This window comes from Ahaetulla prasina, chromosome 3, assembly GCF_028640845.1.
Source record: "Ahaetulla prasina isolate Xishuangbanna chromosome 3, ASM2864084v1, whole genome shotgun sequence".
Lineage (NCBI taxonomy): Eukaryota > Metazoa > Chordata > Lepidosauria > Squamata > Colubridae > Ahaetulla > Ahaetulla prasina.
In genome coordinates, this window is record NC_080541.1 from 33374199 (window position 1) to 33393336 (window position 19138).

The 19138-nt window shown below is 38.8% G+C and overlaps 2 protein-coding genes across 3 annotated transcripts in view; both read right to left on the bottom strand.

Annotated features, from left to right (window-relative positions):
* Window positions 1-13787, bottom strand: part of LOC131194515 (NADH dehydrogenase (ubiquinone) complex I, assembly factor 6-like) — a 29129-nt gene extending 15342 nt beyond the window's left edge. Inside the window, exons 1-7 of one of the 2 annotated variants that reach the window (XM_058175594.1) lie at window positions 13657-13787; window positions 10262-10384; window positions 8083-8139; window positions 6678-6780; window positions 5832-5965; window positions 3484-3585; window positions 108-164 (exon numbers count right to left, since the gene is read on the bottom strand). In XM_058175594.1, the coding sequence (XP_058031577.1) occupies window positions 108-164; window positions 3484-3585; window positions 5832-5965; window positions 6678-6780; window positions 8083-8139; window positions 10262-10348 (540 nt within the window). In that variant the 5' untranslated portion in view covers window positions 10349-10384; window positions 13657-13787. The remainder of the gene's footprint in view (window positions 1-107; window positions 165-3483; window positions 3586-5831; window positions 5966-6677; window positions 6781-8082; window positions 8140-10261; window positions 10385-13656) is intronic. The other variant, XM_058175595.1, reaches the window with a different exon arrangement.
* A 2660-nt stretch (window positions 13788-16447) lies between these two features.
* Window positions 16448-18934, bottom strand: LOC131194517 (NADH dehydrogenase (ubiquinone) complex I, assembly factor 6-like). The gene is made up of 2 exons (XM_058175596.1): window positions 18716-18934; window positions 16448-16601 (listed from the first exon to the last, which is right to left on the bottom strand). The coding sequence occupies exons 1-2, from the start codon at window positions 18913-18915 to the stop codon at window positions 16463-16465; spliced, it is 339 nt and encodes a 112-aa protein (XP_058031579.1). The 5' UTR covers window positions 18916-18934; the 3' UTR covers window positions 16448-16462.
* Between the last annotated feature and the right edge of the window lie 204 nt (window positions 18935-19138).

A 19138-nucleotide genomic window follows, 5' to 3' on the forward strand; every position in this document is an offset into this window, starting at 1 on the left:
ATAAGGCTTTGTAGTTCAAACACAGTCTCAGAATGGTCTTTGAAGACTGAATACCATTATCACAATTTTTTGTGAATTAAAAAAAAAAAAGCAATACAGCCACTTACCGTACAAAGGAAGGCAGGAAATGCTTTGGCAGGGACATTCTTCTTGAAGGACCTAGCCTGGAAAGAGACAGACAAAAGGATGCATTTAAAATTAAGGAATGTATCAAGGTGCGACGCTTTCTCATGAATTAGATTCTGAGATGAAATGGTAAATTACTATTCTATGAAAGAAAGACAAGTGTTAACTTGGGACCTTCATACACACTTCACAGTGGGAAACAGAGATGTGAGTATGATGTAATTGTTTATAAAGAATTGGCTGTCTGGGTGAACGAGAGAAACTGTATAATAACTGCTCCCTCCCCACATGCCTTAACCCTAAATGGAAAATACCTTATAAAGAGAAAACTCCTTTTAAGAAATGTACAGCATTTGGAAAATTTACAGGTGGGGTTCTTGACTTATGGCCATTCATTTTAAGTTATGATAGCACTGAAAAAATGAGTTATGACTGGTTCTCAGACTTATGACCATCACAGTGTCCTCACAGTCATGTGGTCAAAATTCAGGCGCTTGGCAACTGGCAGGTATTCATGAAAGCTGTAGGACACCAGAGTCATATGATAGTCCTTTGCGATCCAAGGGGGCTTCTGACAAGCAAAGTCAACGGCGAGGCCAAGTGGACTGGTTAACAACCATGATTCACTTAATGACCATGGCCAAAAAAGTCATAAAATGGGATGTAACTCAATCCATGTTTGGCAACAGAATTTCTGATCGTACACTGAGGACTATGTGTATTGCATTGGGTATCAGAAATCTGGGTTATCTACCAGCTTCATCATTTCTGATATATTGCAAATCAGAAGAATGTTTCTTTTGAAAGACAAAATAAGAGCATCAGATTATGGGAAAAAAAGATAACAGCATATTGTTGAGAAACATCCTCCTACTCTTGTCTGGTAATTGCCTCTGACTCCGAGAGACATGATCACGAAACTCCTTCCTTCCTCCCTCACCTGTGAATCGTATCATTTCACTTCCCTATCAAAAGACACACTCGTCACTATTAGCATAGCCAGCAAATCAGGGATAGAACAATTAGGGTGATGGGCGATCAACAGTGCTATTTCATTCCATTTTGTGACATATACATCAGCACAAAATCTGGCCTGCAGCTTCCTGCTCTAACTTTGAACTGATGATGTCCAAAAAGTTTTCCTTCGTTTCAAGTTGGTTTCACTTCCCAAAGCGTAAAGACGTTTCACAACTTTAATGCCACCCACAGAAAGGAAGCCTACTTCTGCTCTTACTCAGAGTTTTGCTCCTGTTAATAACCTCACTTTCTCCTACCCTTTGCACAAGTTGGAAGCATCCCCACAGCTTTATTTTTTTTATCCTAATGAATCAATAGAGCCACACAAACCAAACAAAGTAATTGCAGTAATTCTGCTCTGCTTTCTTCTCTTTTCCAGTTATGCTAGGAGTCAGAAAGTATATACTATTTTGTAGAACTGCAGAGATTATTTCTATGCAACCGCATGATTCACTTAACAACTGCAGTGATTTAACAATTGTGGCCAAAAAGTCGTAAAATGAAGCACAACTCATTTAACAACTGCCTTGCTTAGCAGTGGAAATTTGGGGCTTAATTGTAGTCCTAAACTGAGGACTATCTGTACAGATAATCCTAAATTTATGCTGAGTCTTCGATCCAATTTTATAACCTTTTCTTGAAGTAGTTGTTAAGTGAACACAGTAATCACATGACCATATGGCCATAAACGCTGGCCATTTTCCAAGCAACCAAAATGCGGTTATGTAACAGGGAGTAGCCATCAGAACTAGGCCATAAGAACCTTTGGGGGGGTCCTTTGTAACTTCAAATGGTTGCTAAGTGAGCAACTTAAGTCAAGGCCTACCGGTATGTCTCAAACTCCTGCTTTTGAGAGACTGAGAAATGAAATATTGGATCAAAAAGAGTGTTTCCTGATCTACAGAGTTCTTACGCTACCTATCACCAGAAAGCCTCTCCACCCACCCACAATTTGCAGTATTAAATTAGGCATGGAAGGCAGAGATGAGGAGAAGGAAAAAACAAAACATTAGCAGGAATTATATTTATCAAGGCTACATACAGTTTTGACATCATAACATGAAAATACTTTATGTAAGCTTAAAAGCAGATGGATTTCGCCCTCTGTTGGCCATTGAAGAATATGCTCTTAACAACTGCTTGTAACTACAGTAGTTGCAACATTTATTTACATGTAATTTTCCTTTATACTAATCAGTGATTGCATATCTAATTCATACTTTCTCCATATTAGTTTGCATGCTTTCTTCTAAAGTCTTCGTGAAATCTAAAGACACTATACATGTTCCAAAATGTAAGCATATTTTATAAGTGCTATTTCCCAAATAATCATCTTTGCCTGTATTTCCCCCAATATATACATTTGCTGCAGAATTTCTCTAATGTACACTTTTTCACTGGAGGATCAAACTGCTGCTTTGCAGCTGATGTTCTGCTATGGATAAGGATTTTTCCTACAGCATTAAAAATGAAATCTTTGTATGGCAGAATTCCCATCAAAGAGAGGACAAAGTAAACAAAAAAAGCACTATTGTCAATATTATTTCTAACAATCTGGACAGGAAACACTTATTCCAAAGAACCAGTATCACAAAACTCTAAACACTAATATTTATTTTTAAAAAGTTTAAAGTTACAACTCAAAAATTCCAGCATCCAGCTTTATTTTCAAACAAGGCACAAATATACAGACAATTAATGGTAACAAAACTCGTCTTTTTTCTCATGTCCAACCAGGGGAAGCTAGTTCTTTTTTAAATTTAGGGTTCTTGGCATCTGTTCATTTGTACAACTTAAGTTATCCAAGTTCCACTATGGTTTACATTAATCTTCCCCAATAAGGTGAGTGTAAAAAGGTAAAGGTAAAGGTTCCCCTCGCATCGTATGTGCTAGTCATTCCCGACACTAGGGGGCAGTGCTCATCTCCGTTTCAAAGCCAAAGAGCCAGTACTGTTCAAAGATGTCTCTGTGATCATGTGGCCGGCATGACTAAATGCCAAAGGCGCACGGAACGCTGTTACCTTCCCACCAAAGGTGGCTCCTATTTTTCTACTTACATTTTTTACGTGCTTTCAAACTGCTAGCTTGGCAGAAGCTGAGACAAGTAAAGGGAGCTCACCCCATTACACGGCACTAGGGATTCGAACTGCTGAACTGCCAACCTTTCAATTGACAAGCTCAGCGTCTTAGCCACTGAGCCACCGCGTCCCACTAAGGTAAGTGTACTACCAGCCAATATGTCCACTATCTATTGCTGGAGAGGAATTCTGTCATCATGTATTTGAAGAGCGCTACTCTACAATATTGTTAATGAAATTTTGATAAAATCCAGAAACTTACGTGTTCCAGATGAACATGGGCTTGACTTGCAATGTCATAAACAGTATCTTTTATTTTCTTTGCCTCATTGTTTCTTATGAAGTCCTCTTGTGAAACACCATGCTGACATACATGGAAGGAAAACAGGAAAAATTTTGAATGTTCCTAGGTCTTTGGTTGTTCGGGTTTTCTCCCGTGTAAAATTGGAAATGTCTTGGCGATCACACATTGCTCCCTGAAGCACGAAGCTGAAGCCTGAAGATGACGAATGAGACTTCGTCGAAACGTCGCCAAGACACTTCCAATTTTACGCGGGAGAAAACCCGAATAACCAAAGACCTACATATATATATAGTTATAGTTATAGTTATAGTTATAGTTATAGTTATAGTTATAGTTATATACTATATAACGTGATATCTTTTGAAGTCAAGTGTGATCTTATGTTTATGTCAACAGAAAATTCCACAGTAATTTCCCCTCATAAAACACTCCTTGGTTTCAGGAAGGTTTTACAATAGCCTTTGCCAGTCTTTGGCAGAGAATTAGCAGTGGCAGTTGACCACATCTAAATAGTAGCACAATGGAAAAGGCTTTATTACAAAGCATCGTGTCACTGAGTCAATAAAGTATGAAAGGAATGAATAAATGCTTTAATGATTTTCTCAGTAACAAAAATGTGAACGAGGTAAATATTACATTAAGCAAGGAGCTGAGAGATTAACAGTTATAATTTGCTCTGTTACGTGAAATTATTAATAAGAAATATAAATACCAGCTAAAGTTTGGGTAGTTTTGCTCCTCCCTATAACTATTCCACACTTGGGTAGCAGGTATGCAGCTTCCAGTACCATTTCTGGAGCCTCCTTAGATTATGAGAAATATAATCTGAATATGATTCAGATTATATTTCTTTAATTTAATTTAATTTCAGATTAAAATGACCATCATTTGTGTTGTAAATGTAAATACCTTGATGAAAGTATCTTTTCTTTTATGTACACTGAGAGCATATGCACCAAGGCAAATTCCTTGTGTGTCCAATCACACTTGGCCAATAAAAAAATCAATTCAATTCAATTCAATTCAATTCTATTCTATTCTATTCTATTCTATTCTATTCTATTCTATTCTATATAGGTGTGCTAATTCTGTAACATTTCAACAATACCCAATTTCTCTCTCTCTCTTTCTCACACACACACACAAATGGCTAAACATTTTGGCCCTGAGAATAGCTACCAAGTCACTGCCAAATGCCTTTTGGTCTTTAGCAACTGCATTCAGGTGGCCCTCACTTAATGACCATTCATTCAGCAACTGTTTGAATTTATGTCAGTACTGAACAAATGATGACAGTTAAGCTCGGTTCGCAAAGTTGTACCCACTGCAGTACAACCTAACAAGTAACATATTACTCAGCAATCCTCCTGTACTTACAACCATAGGGGTGCTTCAACTCTCCTCAACCGTTTTTTTCTCCCCACAGATCTGCTCTTTTGGGCACCCTGCACTCCACTGGCCCTGTCATCCCCATCTGGCCTCTACCATCTTCTTCCTCCCACTGCCGATGATGTGTGCCTGGTCTGGCCTTTGTGAGGCAGCTGTTGGCTTCTTCACCAGGCAAATCCCCTACAGTTTTCTTGTGGGGCTTTGGAAGGCAGAGCCCAGGGCAGCAGGGTGAGTGGAGAACTGGGCTGGCAGAGGTGGTGGAGTGCCAAGTGGTGAAAAGGACAGAGGTGCAGAGGAGGTATGCAGGTGAGGGGAATTAAAGAGGAGGCAAAAGAGACAGTCGCTTATTTTACCAAGGTTTAGGGCTGGGAGGAATGGACCTGGGAATGGTTTGGATTGGGGTGGATCCTCACCAAATGATCAGATGGGATCTGATTAACAATGGGAATGGGAATGCCAGGATTACCATCACTAAGCAATGCAGTTATATTTTGTCATGCTTTAGAACTGCATTGCTTAGCAACAAAATTCTAATCCCAGTTATTGTTGTTTAACCAAGGACTACTTGAATGCATAAAAATAAATGAAAATATAGACATAAAGTTTTTAAGCTTGTAAGCAGAAAGAACATGTATGCATCATTTTTTGACATAGAGGTCAATAAATGAACTGGAATGTCACGGCAGGGTTTTTAGGCATCTAAGAGGACAATCATGATAAGGTGTTTTAAAGATTAGATTTCAAATGTTCCAATAATTTCACATCTAGTAATCTTATTCCCAAAGGACCAATTCTGAAATCCTATTAAAAACAGAAATGATACACAACTGTCAGCAGAATTTGCATGTGGCTATCTAATCTATCATCATGACATTATGACTATTGTTACAAACTTGCCCTCAGCTTTACTGTCTTACCAGCATGCAAATATCCATGGGGAGAAACACCTTCCTTCTGCTAGCATGGTATGGAGTTGCCCTTAAACAGGTTACAATGCCTTGTGCCTTCCCTATGTGACTGGCCGCGTGGTCTGCATGGATGTCCCTCACACCTGTAAACGCAGAAAAGATAAACCTAAAGGATGCTTATTGAAATGGCAAGGCAACAAAATCGAGTCAGAACTGATAGGTAAGACATTGTTTAAAGAACAAAATAAAAATGCAAACAGTATATTTGGATTTTCCACATTTGTCGGATGATTCGAAACGGAACTTCATTATTATTGGAGAGTGGGAAAAGTATATCTCTGCCTTTTACTGGCCAGCTGTAATCTAAACTGTACATGTAATACAGTAGTTCCATTTATTAACATGGTTACACTATAAGAAAATGCAATTACATAAGTAGGCCATGAGCAAAACAACTACGGTAGACTTACAACCCTTCATTTAGTGACTGTTACAACGCAGTGTAACTGACTATTTTTCATATTTACGACCACTGCAGCACCTCCATAGTCAAGTGATAAAATTCAGACACTTAGCAACTGACTCATTTGTGACAGTTGCAGTATCCCAGGGTCATGTGATCACCTTTTTGCGACCTCTTGACAAGCAAAGTCAATGGGGAAGCCAGATTCATTTAACAACCATGTTGCTTCACTTAACAACTGTGGAAAGAAAGGTTGTAAAACTGGGGCAAAGCTCACTTAACTTGGTTGGCAACAGAAACGTTGGGCTCAACTGTGGTCATAAATCAAAGACTGCCTGCATTGGTACATCCATCCATGTGGAAAGTGCCAGAGAAATCAAGAGCGCACCTACCAAGTGTTTCTAGGGTGAGGTAAAGAAGTGCGCTCTGTGTATTTTCAGCATATGTCTCAAGTTCACTGATATCCCGATGAGCTCGGTCATCCAGATTTTTTTCCTGTGCATTTGAAAACAAAAGGGGGAAGTATATATTGAACAACCAATCACTGAGGTTAACTTAAGAAATAGAAGGATGTCACTTTTATTAAAAGAAAGCATTATCATCTGAGTTAGGGACATGTAGATTATTTTTCCTCCTAAACTAAGTCACTGTCTTGTTACTTTTGTTTAAAAAAGAGAGGAGAAAAATAGGGAAAGGAGTTGCTAAATATCAATAACAAAATAAGTCTTAATCTTAATCTTTACTAGACATATAATAAGTTTTAGGACATGATGCTTTATAAATTTTCCTCTTAGCTAGAAAGAACACAGGTCTCTTTTATGTACAGTCATTGTAAATAGAGGAGCCTTGGAAATTGATCCTATTATATAGTTAATTGTGTATCTCTGAAACAGCTGGAATCTGCTCATGGAAAGAGGTATTATTGAGCTGCCTGCTAATGTAATGATTAAATAGCTCAAGGTAATGCTAGATACTTTTTGAAAATCAATCAGATTGAAAATAAAAGGAATATTTAGGTTGACAACAAAATATGATTTTTTTTCCAGCAAAGACAGAAGCTCACGATGCCTCTACTATGCAGACCGTATCTTCTATTGAGCTCTGTTATTAAACTGGTTAATCAGTTTATTTACTTGGTATTTATTAATACAAAACCAATAAATATTTCTCAATAGCCACTTGCATAATCTCTAGAGGGAGTAAAATCATGGCATTTATGCAGTTTCTTAAATATCAATCCAACACAGCTAGTTTACCTTTCATAATACAATAAAATCTTGCATGGAAACTGAATTAAAATCATCGGGAAAAAATACAGTAATAATCATAACATGCATTTATTTTGATGTTTTGACATTTTGTTCATACTGCAGTTTACTCTATATTACCTTTATAAAATATTTAAAAATATATTCCTAATGCAAACATATTATAGTCTCTTACAGTACAATAAACACTTCAGGACATTTTTCAGCCTTTCAAAATTAAGCATTTTCCCACAGTCATGATAAAGATGCACAATTGCATCTTTACCATGACATACCGTCATAATTTTTGGAAAAAAATGATAAAGAAACCTTACAGAATACTGCTATATATGTCTATGAGTTCTATATTAAATGTCATGGCTCATTTCAAATTGTTCTGGAGATTGTTATTACAAAAAGACACTAAGGATTCTATTACAAAAACATAACCCTCAACATAGAATTCAGTTGCAAGGACTTATCTTTATTCAAGTTATTCAAGAATATTGGAGGGGGGGATTTTCTTTTTTGAAAATAATGTAAAACTTACCCTTTGGTCAATAATATTCATAAGCCATCTTTTGGTTAGGTTCTGCCTCCTAACAGCCTAAAATCAGATGAATAGGATATACTTATGTATATAAGAAGAAAGAAGAAATCAAAATAAGAAGAAATCAAAAAAATCAAACCAAGATAATCGCCACTGCTAGCTTAAAGTAAAAGCTTATTTAATCTAACATTTCATTTTTAACAATTAACAATCAGATGCTGAAGGGGATTGAAATGATAATTTAATCAAGAGAGAGGAGGTGCAGGTTTTGAAAATAAAGAAATAAATGCAGTGAAAAATATTTTGCTATCCTGACTGGGCTACAGAGCTGTATATCTCTTTCAACAGGTGAAATCCAAATCACCTCTCTTTGAATCTTAAAAACAGCCATGTTTTAAGTCATAACATGACTTAAAAATCCATATCTTATTATAGCAGAGGCCTCAGAGTGCCAGGTGGTGAAGGCGACTGCAGCCGGGACAAGTCTAGGATGGCTTCTAGAAGCAGCTGAGGTTTTGCACACCTTAACATAACATAACATCAGAGTTGGAAGGGACCTTGGAGGCCTTCTAGTCCAACCCCCTGCCCAGGCAGGAAACCCTACACCATCTCAGTCAGATGGTTATCCAACATTTTCTTAAAAATTTCCAGTGTTGGAGCATTCACAACTTCTGAAGGCAAGTCGTTCCACTTATTAATTGTTCTAACTGTCAGGAAATTTCTCCTTAGTTCTAAGTTGCTTCTTTCTTTGACCAGTTTCCACCCATTGCTTCTTGTTCTACCCTCAGGTGCTTTGGAGAACAGCCCGACTCCCTCTTCTTTGTGGCAGCCCCTGAGATATTGGAACACAGCTATCATGTCTCCCCTAGTCCTTCTTTTTGTTAAACTAGACATACCCAGTTCCTGCAACCGTTCTTCATATGTTTTATCCTCCAGTCCCCTAATCATCTTCTAAAGCCACAACATGCCAAGTTGCCTGTGAGTTACAGGGAAGCAATTAGTCCAGAACATGGTTCTGGGGCTGCTTCACTGCCCTGCAGATGGGAGAGAGCACACAGTTGGGGGAACTGAAAGGGAAGGCAGTCCCTTACCTTGGAAGAACCGAGGCTCAGGCCCTGGAAAGATCAAGCCCAGAAAGTCTTGGCTAAAGGCTGGTGGAATTCAGTTAACATGTGACGTCATGCTTTACAACTGCATCGCTTAGTGACAGAAATTCCACTCCCAATTACCATCATAACTCAAGGATTATCTACAAATTGCTGATCTGAATTGATCTGCAAAGCAACTAGGACCCTCTTAAATGTGAGGTCACAAGCAATTAAGTTGAACATCTGCAACAATTTTTGAGGATTTTAATCCTAGGAATCATTACAGATTTGTGGATTATAGAGATGGGGTAAAATTGGAATGCAAGGATGTAACTGGTGACTGAATAAGTGAATGTTATATTCAGGAAAACTTTTTATCTAAAACTCTATTTTACTGCTGCGACGCAAGACAGATGGTTCTAATTTATATGGGGACCAAAGGACAGGCAACTTCCTCTGAAAAACCTGAAGGTCATCCTAGAAAAGATTAGGCAATCTATCAGAACAATTGGCACTATTTGTTTACTTTCCAAGGAAAGAGGGCATCATTTGCATCAGAGTGCCCAGTTGCCTCTCCCCATGTCTTCCTGGTAAAGGGTCACACCCAAGTATCTACCCTACAGCATGGAAGATATTTTTCCATTTCCTGAATTAAATCTATCCGTTATCTTAAATCCAATTCTTTTCAAGCCAGCTGATAAAAAACTTTCCAAGAGCATTTCCCACAAATATAAAAGCACTACAATTACAAACAATTTCAAATGTAAAGGCTATGCAATAGCAAACATTTGACCCACCTATTCCCATTTTTTCTGCCCCACCCTATACTGCTGATCAGCATTGACAAAACCTGGGTTCACTGATTATTTTTTTTGCCACTGTGAGATGGAAAGTATAGAAACACTATTTAATATAAAGCTAAAATGCGCTAATGTAACTCATAACTCATAACACCCCATCAAGTCCACTTGCTCAAAAAAAAAGAAATATCCCAAAGGGGGGGGAAAATAAGAAAATTCTAGCTTTGTGTACTGCTCAGGGTGGCATTAAGTCACCCGAAAATATATTTAATTCATTGCTTAGCCTTATACCTTCCACAACTCTATTGCCACTGGTTGTTGTGGTGGATTATCCTGGTAAATGTCTTCTACAGCTTTCCTCCAAAACTCTAGCCGCATCAAACCAATGGTCTTCTCAGTTACAGAATCTCTGATCTGGAACAGAAACAGAGTAAGAGTGATAGTCCAATTACATTGCTTTTTTAATCACCTCAAATCTATGACATTGTTTAAACAAAGGGAGGAGATGTGAAAAAGAGCAGCCTGTTATAGATACACAGGATCCTTCAGTGAATGAGGAATCCCACCATGGGGAGAGGAGAGGCTCAACTCTTAGTTATTTGCAAACAGCTACAATAGATCTCATTAGATGACAAAGATATAAGCAAGAGACAATCTAGGAAATCCCAAGTTTTCAGGTATTAAAAAGAGCTTACAAAGATTTAATCATTTTAAAATTAGAACGCTATCAACCATAGTATGTAATTTATAAATGAAATTTATAAGCCACATTAACTTATTTTCTGTAAGGATTACAGGTGAAATTCAAAAAATTAGAATATCGTGCAAAAGTTCATTTATTTCAGTAATGCAACTTAAAAGGTGAAACTAATATATGAGATAGACTCATTACATGCAAAGTGAGATAGTTCACGCCTTGATTTGTCATAATTTTGATGATTGTGGCTTACAGCTCATGAAAACCCCAAATTCACAATCTCAGAAAATTAGAATATTGTGAAAAGGTTCAATATTCTAGGCTCAAAGTGTCCCACTCTAATCAGTTAATTAAGCCATAACATCTGCAAAGGGTTCCTGAGCCTTTAAATGGTCTCCTAGTCTGGTTCAGTAGGAATCACAATCATGGGAAAGACTGCTGACCTGACAGTTGTGCAGAAAACAGTCATTGACACCCTCTATGAGGAGGGAAAGCTTCAAAAGGTAATTGCAAAGGAAGTTGGATGTTCCCAAAGTGCTGTATCAAAGCACATTAATAGAAAGTCATGTGGAAGGGGAAAGTGTGGAAGAAAAAGGTGCACAAGCAGCACGGATGACTGCAGCCTCGAGAGGATTGTCAGGAAAAGGCCATTCAAAAGTGTTGGGGACTTTTACAAGGAGTGGACTGAGGCTGGAGTCAGTTCATCAAGAGCCACCACACACAGACGGATCCTGGACATGGGCTTCAAATGTCGTAGTCCTCTTGTCAAGCCGCTCCTGAACAACAAATGTCAGAAGCGTCTTACCTGGGCTAAAGAAAAAAGAACTGGTCTGTTGCTCAGTGGTCCAAAGTCCTCTTTTCTGATGAGAGCAACTTTTGCATCTCCTTTGGAAACCAAGGACCCAGAGTCTGGAGGAAAAATGGAGAGGCACACACTGCAAGATGCTTGAAGTCCAGTGTGAAGTTTCCACAGTCTGTGTTGATTTGGGGAGCCATGTCATCTGCTGGTGTTGGTCCACTGTGCTTCATGAAGTCCAGGGTCAAAGCAGCCATCTACCAGGAGATTTTGGAGCACTTCATGCTTCCTTCCGCAGACGAACTTTATGGGGATGCTGACTTCATTTTCCAGCAGGACTTAGCACCTGCCCACACTGCCAAAAGTACCAAAACCTGGTTCAATGCCCATGGGATTACTGTGCTTGATTGGCCAGCAAACTCGCCTGACCTGAACCCCATAGAGAATCTATGGGGCATTGCCAAGAGAAAGATGAGAGACATGAGACCGAACAATGCAGAAGAACTGAAGGCTGCTATTGAAGCATCCTGGTCTTCCATAACACCTCAGCAGTGCCACAGGCTGATAGCATCCATGCCACGCCACACTGAGGCAGTAATTGATGCAAAAGGGGCCCAAACCAAGTACTGAGTGCATGCTTATAGTTTCAGAGGCCTGATATTGTTCTATGTACAATCCTTGTTTTATTGATTTTATGTAATATTCTAATTTTCTGAGATTGTGAATTTGCATTTTCATGAGCTGTCAGCTATAATCATCAACACTATGACAAATCAAGGCGTGAACTATCTCGCTTTGCATGTAATGAGTCTATCTCATATATTAGTTTCACCTTTTAAGTTGCATTACTGAAATAAATGAACTTTTGCACGATATTCTAATTTTTTGAGATTGTGAATTTGGGGTTTTCATGAGCTGTCAGCTATAATCATCAAAATTATGACAAATCAAGGCGTGAACTATCTCGCTTTGCATGTAATGAGTCTATCTCATATATTAGTTTCACCTTTTAAGTTGCATTACTGAAATAAATGAACTTTTCACAATATTCTAATTTTCTGAGATTGTGAATTTGGGGTTTTCATGAGCTGTCAGCCATAATCATCAAAATTATGACAAATCAAGGCGTGAATGATTTCGCTTTGCATGTAATGAGTCTATCTCATATATTAAGTTTTAAGTTGCATTACTGAAATAAATGAACTTTTGCACGATATTCTAATTTGTTGAGATTGTGAATTTGCATTTTCATGAGCTGTCAGCCATAATCATCAACACTATGACAAATCAAGGCGTGAACTATCTCGCTTTGCATGTAATGAGTCTATCTCATATATTAGTTTCACCTTTTAAGTTGCATTACTAAAATAAATGAACTTTTGCACGATATTCTAATTTTCTGAGATTGTGAATTTGGGATTTTCATGAGCTGTCATCCATAATCATCAAAATTATGACAAATCAAGGCGTGAACTATCTCGCTTTGCATGTAAAGAGTCTATCTCATATATTAGTTTCACCTTTTAAGTTGCATTACTGAAATAAATGAACTTTTGCATGATATTCTAATTTTTTGAGATTGTGAATTTGCATTTTCATGAGCTGTCAGCTATAATCATCAACACTATGACAAATCAAGGCGTGAACTATCTCGCTTTGCATGTAATGAGTCTATCTCATATATTAGTTTCACCTTTTAAGTTGCATTACTGAAATAAATGAACTTTTGCACGATATTCTAATTTTCTGAGATTGTGAATTTGGGGTTTTCATGAGCTGTCAGCTATAATCATCAACACTATGACAAATCAAGGCGTGAACTATCTCGCTTTGCATGTAATGAGTCTATCTCATATATTAGTTTCATTTGTTCCTAAATTACTGCAAAATGATACAAACATCTACTCATAGTGACAGAATCCTAAAAAGATTATAAAGTACCCAAACGATTTATTTTGTATACCTTGCAGGGATTTATAAAATTGGAGGATTGTTTTGCATTTTTGTTCAAAGTAATACATATACATGTTAGGAATTATTTTTACTGTCATGTTTTCATATGTAAGTAAATAATCTATTTTAGTCAGCCTGCTATTGCTGACTAAATTTGGCAAGGCAGTAACTGATGAAAAAAACACAAACTTCATGTTTGAGATTTTTAGACATTGTGTTGTATAATGGATATTTTAATACCTGCCTGAGCCAGTTCTACATTGAAGGCTCTCAGGGCCAAGACAGAGGCACGTGATTCTGCAGGCAATAGCAGTGCACAGAGGAAGCCTTCATAATCCCGTTTTCTAGATATACAAAGAATAAATAAGAGCATTTGCTTTCATTATACAATACCATACATATGCTTTACACAACATGCTTTTAGAATACACTTAAGGGAGCAGTGGTGTGCTATGGTCCATAAGGTTGGTCCAAGAGTTGGATTCAATTTAGCAACAGAGAAACAACAATGACAGCAACCGTATTGTCTTGGGAAAAAATAAAGAGCAAACCTGAAAAATGGGTGAACTATTTATTCTGTGGTCGTCACTGCAAAAAAATCAGGGGATGACACTCCAGAGCAGGGGTTTCCAACCTTGACAACTTTGGAGGACTTCAACTCCCAGAATTCCCCAGCCACAAAAGCTGGGGAGTTGAAGTCTGGGAGTCAAAGTCCTCCAGGCTTAAAGGTTGGAGATCCCTGTTTCAAATGACTGTTCTAGCAAAGGAGACTGCAGGACAACAGTTTTCTGGGGTTTGAGTGCCAGGAGACAAGATCAGCCACAGTACTTGCAACTGCAGTGGAGCCTTTTAAAGGACACTAAGATTGCAAACCTTATTTTCTAATCACTTTTTGGAATTGCCTGTTAACCATCTTAAAATTATTAGAGACCTTTGGAAAGACAAGTTTGAAAAGTCTTCATCAGGCGAGTTTAGTTTCAACTCTGAAGCACAATTGATGTTAAGATGGCTATGCCCACCTGGCCACGGCCACCTTGGCCCCAAGGTCAAATACCACCCTGATGCAGCCCTCAATGAAATCAAGTTTGACACCCCTGTTCTAAAGGGACAGTTGAATATATCAAAAGCAAATGATGGAATATCCCAGAGCAATTCATTAAAGTCAGTATTATTTTCATTTGTTCCTAAATTACTGCAAAATGATACAAACATCTACTCATAGTGACAGAATCCTAAAAAGATTATAAAGTACCCAAACGATTTATTTTGTATACCTTGCAGGGATTTATAAAATTGGAGGATTGTTTTGCATTTTTGTTCAAAGTAATACATATACATGTTAGGAATTATTTTTACTGTCATGTTTTCATATGTAAGTAAATAATCTATTTTAGTCAGCCTGCTATTGCTGACTAAATTTGGCAAGGCAGTAACTGATGAAAAAAACACAAACTTCATGTTTGAGATTTTTAGACATTGTGTTGTATAATGGATATTTTAATACCTGCCTGAGCCAGTTCTACATTGAAGGCTCTCAGGGCCAAGACAGAGGCACGTGATTCTGCAGGCAATAGCAGTGCACAGAGGAAGCCTTCATAATCCCGTTTTCTAGATATACAAAGAATAAATAAGAGCATTTGCTTTCATTACAAGCTCATTTAGCCAGTAGAACAGATAAAAAATGTCTCACTTCAATTATGTTTTTAATTTTATTTATTAATCAAATTGATATGATTGCACAGAATGAGATTCCAAGCAGCATCCAAAAATCATTTTGCAGTTATTCTCTAAATCAAGGGATGTAAACTGGTACTCTCCATATGGTCCAGTTTACAATTTTTAGAACTATGAAGCGCTGATCTGCAGGCTGGCTAACGAGAATTGTAGTCCAGATCTTCAGGAGCGTTCAGTGTCAGTATGTCCATTCCTGTTCTAAAGGGACAGTTGAATATATCAAAAGCAACTACAAAAGCAGATGGTTTTATTGTACAATACCATACATATGCTTTACACAACATGCTTTTAGAATACACTTAAGGAGCAGTGGTGTAAAACTCAAGGGCCTGTGGGCTGGATCAGGCCCACGGGGTGTTTCGATCTGGCCCGTGGGATTGCCAAGGAAACAGTGAAGAACTGGTCCGCAGTGCCTCTGTCAGTGAAAACAGAGCTTGGGAGGGCAGCATGTGGCCAACCCGAGCTCCATTTTCACTGACAGACGGTTGCAGGAGATCATTGCAGTCGAAAACAGAGCTTGGGAGGGCAGCATGTGGCCAACCCGAGCTCCATTTTCACTGACAGACGGTTGCAGGAGATCATTGCAGTCGAAAACAGAGCTTGGGAGCCTGTTTTCGCTGGCAGAGCACTCGGGCCACCAGAGAAGCACAATTGATGTTAAGATGGCTATGCCCACCCTGGCCACGGCCACCTTGGCCCCCAAGGTCAAACACAACCCTGATGCAGCCCTCAATGAAATCAAGTTTGACACCCTTGCTCTATAGTTATAACCACTTTCTTAAAGATTGGTCAATAGCTACTTAAAAGTATCAGGATACCAATTCTAAAGCACAGGTATCAAACTCGATCACGTCATGTGACGTCACATATCATGACATTTTTGCCTTTGCGGAGCCAGGGTGTGCGTGACCCGCACGGGCCGCCAGTTTGACACCCCTGTTCTAAAGGGACAGTTGAATATATCAAAAGCAAATGATGGAATATCCCAGAGCAATTCATTAAAGTCAGTATTATTTTCATTTGTTCCTAAATTACTGCAAAATGATACAAACATCTACTCATAGTGACAGAATCCTAAAAAGATTATAAAGTACCCAAACGATTTATTTTGTATACCTTGCAGGGATTTATAAAATTGGAGGATTGTTTTGCATTTTTGTTCAAAGTAATACATATACATGTTAGGAATTATTTTTACTGTCATGTTTTTATATGTAAGTAAATAATCTATTTTAGTCAGCCTGCTATTGCTGACTAAACTTGGCAAGGCAGTAACTGACTGAAAAAAACACAAACTTCATGTTTGGGATTTTTAGACATTGTGTTGTATAATGGATATTTTAATACCTGCCTGAGCCAGTTCTACATTGAAGGCTCTCAGGGCCAAGACAGAGGCACGTGATTCTGCAGGCAATAGCAGTGCACAGAGGAAGCCTTCATAATCCCGTTTTCTAGATATACAAAGAATAAATAAGAGCATTTGCTTTCATTATAAGCTCATTTAGCCAGTAGAACAGATAAAAAGTGTCTCACTTCAATTATGTTTTTAATTTTATTTATTAATCAAATTGATATGATTGCACAGAATGAGATTCCAAGCAGCATCCAAAAATCATTTTGCAGTTATTCTCTAAATCAAGGGATGTAAACTGGTACTCTCCATATGGTCCAGTTTACAATTTTTAGAACTATGAAGCGCTGATCTGCAGGCTGGCTAACGAGAATTGTAGTCCAGATCTTCAGGAGCGTTCAGTGTCAGTATGTCCATTCCTCTTCTAAAGTATAAGTATATATTCAATACGCAATGCCTAGGATTTATTTTAAAATTAAGGTTACCGGAGCATCATGTCTTCAAACGCTACTACAAAATTAACTTGGCGCAATCTGAAGACAACCACTAAGTATTAAATAATAGGTTCTATCTCTACAGAAAAAGCAACATATTTTTGCCAGTCATCAAAAAATAATTCTGGCAATATTAGTTTATTTGTCCAACAGACACAAAGCTGAAGTGTATTGCAATAAAATGGTGGAATGGGTTATACCATTTCAAATCACAGATGGAGGCTTGCATTTATGAAGTCAAATCAAATCAATTTATTACAATTCTAAGACCAAATGCAGTAACAAATTTAAAAGTAGAACTGTTACAAAGATACTGTGCATATGACAGAAAGAGTGTAAGTATAATAGGATCTATAAAAAGTTTATGGGGAAAAATGAAGGTCTAAATACAGAGATGTTCCAAATTAAGTTCAAAACAGTGCAACACATTCCATCTCTCTGGCCATTCCCTCTTTAGTTTTAGATAATCAAAAAGCAACTACAAAAGCAGATGGTTTTATTGTACAATACCATACATATGCTTTACACAACACGCTTTTAAAATACACTTAAGGGAGCAGTGGTGTGCTATGGTCCATAAGGTTGGTCCAAGAGTTGGATTCAATTTAGCAACAGAGCAACAACAATGACAACAACCGTATTGTCTTGGGAAAAAATAAAGAACAAACCTGAAAAATGGGTGAACTATTTATTCTGTGGTCGTCACTGCAAAAAAATCAGGGGATGACACTCCAGAGCAGGGGTTTCCAACCTTGACAACTCTGGAGGACTTCAACTCCCAGAATTCCCCAGCCACAAAAGCTGGGGAGTTGAAGTCTGGGAGTCGAAGTCCTCCAGGCTTAAAGGTTGGAGATCCCTGTTTCAGATGACTGTTCTAGCAAAGGAGACTGCAGGACAACAGTTTTCTGGGGTTTGAGTGCCAGGAGACAAGATCAGCCACAGTACTTGCAACTGCAGTGGAGCCTTTTAAAGGACACTAAGATTGCAAACCTTATTTTCTAATCACTTTTTGGAATTGCCTGTTAACCATCTTAAAATTATTAGAGACCTTTGGAATGACAAGTTTGAAAAGTCTTCATCAGGCGAGTTTAGTTTCAACTCTGAACAAAAGAAAAATTAATTATAAGCTTAAGACTATAAAAAATTTGAAATAAACAGCTAAAAGCAAAGTAAGATTTTGATCTAAGAAATCTGATTAAGGATCCAGGTAAATTTGGAATATTGACTTTTACTATAAGATTTTGGAATTAACTATAAAAAATAAATAGCTTCTCATGGGAAACAGATTTGTTTTGACTATCGTGGTTATTACAAGTCATAACAAAGATAAGTGATGATTTAGAGCAGGGGTCTGCAAACTTGGCTCTTTTAAGACTTGTGGACCTCAACTCCCAGAGTTCCTCAGCCAGCAAAGCCTGGGATATAAATGTAAGACAGAAATGTTAAATCCCGGGAGAGGAAGCTCGGAAGTCCATGCATTCTTCCCAGCAACGTTAAGAAGACACGGCCTCGGCTTGCAGGTCGTCCTCAAGGGCGACTGGAGCACGTTCCGCGCCTCTAACATCACACTTATCTAAATATATGCAAATCAAACGGGTGGCAAACCACATCCCGAAGGGGGATTGCCCTGCTTCTCCTGCCCAGTCCGGTCCAGCCCAGCTCCGACACCCCCACCCTCACCCCCTTCGGCGGAACCCGAAGAAACTGCCGCCGGCCTCACCGCAGCAAATCCAGGCAGTAGCGTTCGTCTCCTCCCGCACTCGGCTGGCTAGAAACGGCCAGGGCAGCCGGCGCGCGCCCTCCGAGGCCGGCGGGGCTCAGCAGCCGCCCGCGGCCGGCTCGTGGCACCCGCAGCGTCCAAGGTGAAAGAGCCGCGCGCGAACTTCGGCCCAGCGCCGCAGTGCCCGCGGAGGCCGCCATGCTTGCTTGAGGCCACGCCCCCCACCCAACCCCCCACTGCTGTCAATCACAACCCGCGGCGCCGCTTCTTTCTCACGGCCCAGCTACGTAATCGGAGGCACTCGGCGGGCTCCGCCTCTGCTGTCAATCATCGGACGCTTAACTGCCCCCCCCCCGCTTCTTCTTTTATGCTTCTTTTATTCAATCGGATGGGGTGCCCTCTAAATCTAGACCAGGGGTCTCT